This window comes from Lissotriton vulgaris, chromosome 5, assembly GCF_964263255.1.
Source record: "Lissotriton vulgaris chromosome 5, aLisVul1.2, whole genome shotgun sequence".
In the NCBI taxonomy this organism is placed as follows: Eukaryota; Metazoa; Chordata; class Amphibia; order Caudata; family Salamandridae; genus Lissotriton; species Lissotriton vulgaris.
In genome coordinates, this window is record NC_141693.1 from 786,549,240 (window position 1) to 786,556,363 (window position 7,124).

The 7,124-nt window shown below is 47.4% G+C and overlaps 1 protein-coding gene across 1 annotated transcript in view; it reads right to left on the reverse strand.

Annotated features, from left to right (window-relative positions):
* The window catches only part of PALD1 (phosphatase domain containing paladin 1), a 1,202,673-nt gene extending 1,198,769 nt beyond the window's left edge, over nucleotides 1-3,904 (reverse strand). Inside the window, exon 1 of the mRNA XM_086922256.1 lies at nucleotides 3,710-3,904. Coding sequence (XP_086778382.1) covers nucleotides 3,710-3,738 — 29 coding nt within the window. The 5' untranslated portion in view covers nucleotides 3,739-3,904. The remainder of the gene's footprint in view (nucleotides 1-3,709) is intronic.
* Nucleotides 3,905-7,124: the final 3,220 nt, after the last annotated feature.

Consider the following 7,124-nt stretch of genomic DNA (forward strand, 5'->3'; position numbering starts at 1 on the left):
ACGATGACTGATGAAAACAGCTCTTTATTGATTACATAGGTGAAAACGATGCATTACCAATGCTTGTTTAGGTTCGTAGCCAAGCAAATTGCCTGGTGGTTGGAAAGGGGAGTCTGGGGATATAGATATATTGAGAGTTTTTGCAGCAAGTTCTGTAGGATACTGCGATAGGCAACCGAATGATCCATCTGATTCTTGTTGTATGTGTGGCTGAGCAGTGTCTAATGTGTTCTATGTATGTCAAATGGAGGAATTGATGTAGTGAGCCCGTGTTCAGTCTTGTAGGAAATAAGAGAATCATCTTTAAATAGGAAGTGCTGTAGAGTTGTCTGTGTGGCACACTCGGCTGGGCTGGATGCCTGCAAGATGTCTTCTCTAGTAAGTTCCTCTGCACGTTGGAGTTTCCCGTGGGAACAAGGACAGTACAGTTTATGACCCGAAAGGCTGTCATTATGTTATGGTGAGCGTGGAATGAAAACAGTTAAAAAAAAGGTAAGAGTGCTCCGTTAGAGGAAAGAATGATGTTTATGAGTCTAGTTTTTGGTCCATAACATATCTAAATTTGCTGTGCGGAGTTTGTTGCAAAACATCTCTATTACATTTGCAAACTATTTTACTGACTTATCTTAAACGTTTGTCTGTGAAACATATGTTTTGTATCAGAGCACATGCTAAAGGTAAAATCACATGCTGTAAACTAGACAAGGCACTCTGCCAGCTAAATTATGTTTACATATTTAGAAAAGTGCTTTTTTTAAAGCATATAGTGACGACCATGTCTGCTCTTTAGTGCAGTTCGTTCGAAGCCCACCCCATGTAAACACAATATCCGAGGGCTGAATTTGTGTGCCAGTGGTCATAGGTAGTGGACAACAGTACTCATTTGGGAGGAATGGGGATTATTTCTCATCCCTAAACTTTGACCCAGGACAACAGAGAGAAGGGAGGAGGAAGAGAAGGAAGAAAGAGGAAAGAAAGGAAGAAAGAAAGAAAGGAAGAAGAGGAAGAAAGAAAGAAAGAAAGAAAGAAAGAAGAAGAGGAAAGAAGGAAGCAAGGAAGAAGAGGAAGAAAGAAAGGAAGAAGGGGAAGAAAGAAAGAAAGGAAGAAGGGGAAGAAAGAAAGATGGGAAGAAGGGGAAGAAAGAAAGATGGGAAGAAGGGGAAGAAAGAAAGATGGGAAGAAGGGGAAGGAGGGAAGGAAGAAGGGGAAGGAAGGAGAAAGGAAGGAAGGAGAAAGGAAGAAGGGGAAGGAAGAAAGATGGGAAGAAGGGGAAGGAGGGAAGGAAGAAGGGGAAGGAAAGAAGTAAGAAAGAAAGGAAGAAGAGGAAGAAAGAAAGGAAGAAGAGGAAGAAAGAAAGATGGGAAGAAGAAGGAAGGAAGAAGGGGAAGGAAGAAGAAGGAAGGAAGGAGAAAGGAAGAAGGGGAAGGAAGAAAGAAAGGAAGAAGGGGAAGGAAGAAGAAGGAAGGAATAAGAAAGGAAGAGGAGGAAGGAAGAAGAAAGGAAGAGGAGGATGGAAGAGGAAGGAAGGAAGGAAGAAAGGAAGGAAGAAAGAAAATGAAGAAAAAGGAAGGAAGAAAAATGAAGAAAAGGGAAGAAAAAGGAAGCGGAAGGAAGGACAGACACTGCATGGTGTAACCTATCCCAAACATATCAGATTTCTGCATGATGAACTGCAGATTCAGAGGAATGTTTCACCAGCGCAGGCTTGTTTTGTTTATAAGGGTGACCTCTGGCTGCCCTCTTTCCTCGTGATGTCACCGAAGGACAGCGGAGATTGTCAAATCAACACAGCCCAGCTGTCACCTTCCGATCGACTTATGACATACCCAAGAGAGAAAGTGGGAATCGTAAAGTTTAATCCAAATCTCGGGAAACCGACACAATGCTTCATAATATGGCGGGATTACTAAAAGCGACTTGCCGTATTATTTCTTCTGCATACCGAAGGGTGGCTGTACCAGCATTCTCTGTGCCAAGGCCACGACGTACATCGCAATGACGCAGGTGTCACTTAGTTCAGCAGATTGGAAGGTTACCTGTTACCACTCCTGCCTCTCCCTCCAAAACCTGCCTTGCAGTGATTCCTTCTAGCCCTTCACGTTTCTAATTATCTGCAAGTAATTATTTTTTAGAATTGTTCATCTGTTAGAAAAATACCACATGCCAGTTGGAAAACGCCACCCACCTGCAACTTCCTAAAGGTGTGCTTCCTTCAACATTCCGAATTAACTCGGTCTTAATTTAACGCTACAATAAAGGATCTATCAGGTGTATCAGCAGTGTCTTACTGCTCTGTAGCAGTAAGACACTGACTGACCTTCATATACATGTCAAGACTAACACAGAAATCTCGAGCAACCCTGTGTCAAGTGTGAGGAGTTCAGTCAGTCCCGGTTTCAAATGTAGTCCTAGATTCCTAAAGGGAACATCAAGACAACATTTACCAGAATGCACAGCCAACGTCAGAACATGTTGCGTTATTTGGATCTGACAAGGAAATGTAAATTGATACTTGTATAGCGCACTACTCACTCGCAAGGGTCTCAAGGCGCTTGTACAATACCGCTGTGGAACCCATCCTGGCTTTCCCTGAGAGGCGTCCACTCCTGGGCACCCCCAAGCATCCTTAGCGTTGTGGGGACCTTGTGGAGATTAAGCAAGTGGGACTCCATGATTGGAATAGGCACCGAGGCGAGAATGATCGGGTCCGTGGAATTTTGGAGCCCAAGACCCGCCGAGGCGGGGAATTGAACTCTGGTCCCGGGCTAGACCTCTGCATCAGGGTCTGCCGCTCTAACCATTGAGCTGCACTTCTCCACAGGAGAAACATAAGATCTCTTAGCGTGGATGCTAGAATTACAAGCGACGCTCTCCTGTCAATCGAAAGTGCTTGGTGCAAGAGAGAGGCATGCAATGAGGCAAATAATGCCTTCACTATCTGCATGCAGAAGTATCTTTCCTCTGAGCCAGTCCAACGTGCCTCTCTCTCGGCTTCAAAGCTGAATGCAGGGGATACATACACAGATCAACAGTACCTCCCCCACTGTACAGTTAATGCACGTTCGAGTGGAAGCAAAGGAACGGCTCCAAGTGAGACTAAGAAAGGAAGGGAAGCTATGTGGACAGCGCATCCCACGCTATTTTCTCTCGTGCGAGGTGAGAAAGTCAATGACTTGCGAGACTGGCGGTAAATAAAGAAAAAAAGAAGAAAAATCATCCCCCCAACAAAACACTGCCAGCCTACCCCTAAAGTGGAATCCTCATTTTGCCAGCTACTTTATTGAGTCATTTTTATGCAATCACCCTTCGATCAATCTATTGCACAAAGCATTTTAATGAGACAATCCGCAGATGGCATTGTTTTAAACCGTCTGATCGGTAACTATAAAAGATCGTTGTGTATTCAACTGTCTCTCCCCACCCCCCAACCAAAGAGTTTCTCCCTGCAAAAATGTCCAAGTGGCTTAGGGTCCTGCGAGCTGCCATCATCCCAAACTTTACACAATTGGGATTGTTTAAATTCAGCCGCAGTGCACGCGACACTGCGATGCTCACAGACAGAAACGAATGCACGGTAACTCATTTAACCTCAGAATCACAACAGAGAGTGTGCGCACGACCACACCAACAAGAGAAGGGGCTGGGGGCTCCCTCTCCTTCCATCTCCACAGGACCCCCGCAGACACCAGGCTTCCTCCTCGGTACTCACCGGGGATGGGGCGGCTGCTGCTGCTGCATGGCGCGGGGGCCTCCGGGGGAGGCGAGGCTGGATGTCTGTGCGTGGGTGTCCGGCTTCCTCCTTCCCGCGCCCTCGGAGCCTGCGATCGTTCGTTCTCTCCCTCTTCTTTACCTCGGTGGCTCAGCTTCCCTCCAGCCTCAGATTGCAGGAGTCTGGCCGGAGCACAGGGGACGCACTGGGCATGCGCGAGCTACCCCTCCTCGGCAGCTGTTTCACGCGCTGCGAAAAGATGGGAGCAAAACAGAACTAAAGCGATGATGGAACGAGTACGGAATACACTGTTAGCTGCCACAGCAGAACTAATTGAGGTGACGTGTATTGCACCCAATCACCCATATCTGTCCGCACCCTTCAGAACGAGTGAGAAGGAAAGATCTCACGTTTCGAGGTCCAATGACCAGGCGTGAGCGCTCATCCAGCCAAAGGGGTTTACTTTGTATCCTGGACTTGAAGTCAAGTCACGGTTAACTCCTCATAAAAAATCAAGACTACGTGTCCCAGAATCCAAAGCAGAAACTCTGGATGATCTACTCTTGCGTATACATGAGAAACTCGGAGGCTCCGATACTGACTGTACCCTAAACACGTAGGCAACCACAGGGACATACTTAGTTTGTATGACCTGTTGTTCACTCGAAACTGTAACTACCAATCGATCACTCGTCGTGTGTGGCACCTGATGACAGCATGGCTTATAAAGAACAGTACTTTTCAATAGGGGATTTAAGAACCTGTCTGTGCAGCATTGGAGATGTACCTACTAATCTCAGAATGCAACTTTGTGTTGGCTATAAAACCAGGACTGGATGACGGACGGTCCTACCCTTGGCATTGATCACTTGGCAGCAAATCAAGTTGAAAACACTGCTCAGAAAAACAAATGTACTCAAGGACGTTCAAGAGCTAGGAGCTAATTTCACAGTAGTTGCATTCTGGGAGTTGTAGTCTTGGTTTACTCTAAACCTATACCGGGGAACACGCAAAGGTACTTTCTTCAGTTGCTTATTGTATCTGTGACGACATCGTCATCCTCTTTTACTCCGCTCCCACGTAGCACACTACAAAGCAAGGCAAGTGTATTCACACAAACCTAGAACACTCCATCAACAGGTCTCTGAGTGCCAAATCAGGCACTACGTGCCCTGACATGATCTGCGCCTACTTGCCCTTCTGTTTTGAGATAACTCACCCTCTCTATGCTGTGCCCCTCAAAAATGTGTGCCACACCAACTCTGTGCCTCCTCACATACTAGGTTTACCTCCTACCTCCTACCTACCCCGCTCCCCTTGCCTCACTAGTTGAGCAATGTGGTGTAAGGGTTGTCTCGTATCCTGATAACACTCAGCTTGTGTTCTCTTTCAGGGATCACACTGAGGCAGTGTGAGAAGTTGGCCTGATGTATGATGTCCACAATTCTGTGGGCACCTTGTATCATTCCAAACAATCCCTTATGGTGGTGGTTGTAAGTCAACCTTAAAAAGACAAGCTATCCTTAGCATGGACTAAGCAGCCTCCAGGCTAAACTCAAGAGGGCATGTGAAGCCAGCTGTTTTACCATATGCAATCCTGTAATGTCAAATGAAAGTACACCACACAAGTTATATATTATAAAAATATATGTATTTATTCTCAGAATAATCCCCTGTACTTATGAGTATAGAAGCACAAGCGTTTAAACTAAAGCACAATATAACATCTGAAAGTTGCACAATTATGGATGAGGCCGGTGGCCACTCAAACCATATATCAAAAAAGTGGTATAAGTATCACTATTCGATCAGTGGTAAGGCCTAGGGCCTTGGGAATCGCTGGGGCTACTCGGGACTAGCAGTGATGAAGTCGGGAGAGGACTGCGGGACTCGGGTGCAGCGCTAAAAGCACACGCATGCACCAATGCAAAGTCAATGGTGCGTAAAAGTTATCGAGTTACAGTTTTAGGAGTCTTCCGACTGGACTAGAAATACAAAACTTTAGACTTAGACACAAGAGGTGTAAACCACTACAGGAGCACCGGTGTTCATGAGTTACCTCACCCACAGGAAGCGGGTGCATAGGTGCCAAAGTGTGTCGGGTTTCGTCGTGCAGTTCTATGGAGCCTGGAGATGAAGATGCTGCAGGCGGCCAGCAGAGAAGTGTCCGGTGTGATCCAAGGGTGGATCGAAGATGTAGAGTACCTGAAAGCAGATGGGACAGAGTCTGGGTCACTCAGAAGTGACCAGGGTGGAACCAGGAAGGTACCATGCAATGTCGGGCGCAATCAGGTGGTTGTCGAGAAGCTTGTCTCCGCTGCCACGTGGACTCTGGGGTACAGAGGATGTCCAGGAGTGGACCACGAGCTGTGTCACAAAGGTTCTTGCTGTCGGCGGTGCCGGCTTCTGGATCAGAGTTAACAAGCCTTGGCAAGTGCAACCCACGCAGGATTCAAAGATTGCTTCTTACTCGGACCAGCAAGGTCAGAGCGGGTGCTCCTTTTCAGGGGAGCGAGGGCCAGTCCAAAGCAACCAGACTAGCAGTGTAAATTCAAAGGTTCGTTGGTACTGGGACCGCTAGCCAACGGGCAATCAACCGGACCAATGCATCAAGCAGGAAAATGCAAAAGGGCCCCACGCAGCACTCGGTGAGTGTGGAGGAAAGAGCTTTGGTGCAAAAATTGCTTGGGGCTGCGGCTTCTCAAACCCCAATGCACAGCATCATGGGAGCCTTGGGAGCTGCACGGTCAGTACTTTGTAGTTTTTCCAAGATGGCCTGCCCCACGCTTCCGGTTGCCTCCACCGGTCTCAGATTTGCTGGGACTGTGGATCGGGCTGTTGAAAGGCAGGAAAGTTGAGTCTTGTTGATCTCTGTTGCTCGAGTTTTGGCGGGAACTGCAACAAAGCAAATGGTGAGGCGCTGGATAGTTCAAGTTCAGGAATTTGTATAGCGCACTACTCACCCAGAGGGTCTCAAGGCGCTTGTGGGAGGGGGTGCATTATTTATCGAAGAGCCATGTTTTAAGTTCCTTTCTGAAGGAGATGTGGTTCTGTGTAAGGCGGAGGTAGGTGGGGAGAGAATTCCAGGTCTTGGCCGCCAGGTAGGAGAAAGATCTTCCTCCCATGGTGGATCTGTGGATGCGTGGAACTGCGGCGAGGGCTTGATTGGAGGATCTTAGTTGGCGGTTGGGTATGTAGAAGGACAGTCGTGTGTTGAGGCATTCGGGTCCTAGTCGTAGAGGGCCTTGTGTGCGTGGGTGAGGAGACGGAACGTTATTCTCTTGTTTACGGGGAGCCAGTGGAGGTCTTTCAGGTGCTCGGTAATGTGAACTTGGCGAGGGATGCCCAAAATGAGTCTGGCTGAAGCGTTTTGGATGCGTTGCAGTTTTTTTTGTAATTTGGCTGTGATTCCGGC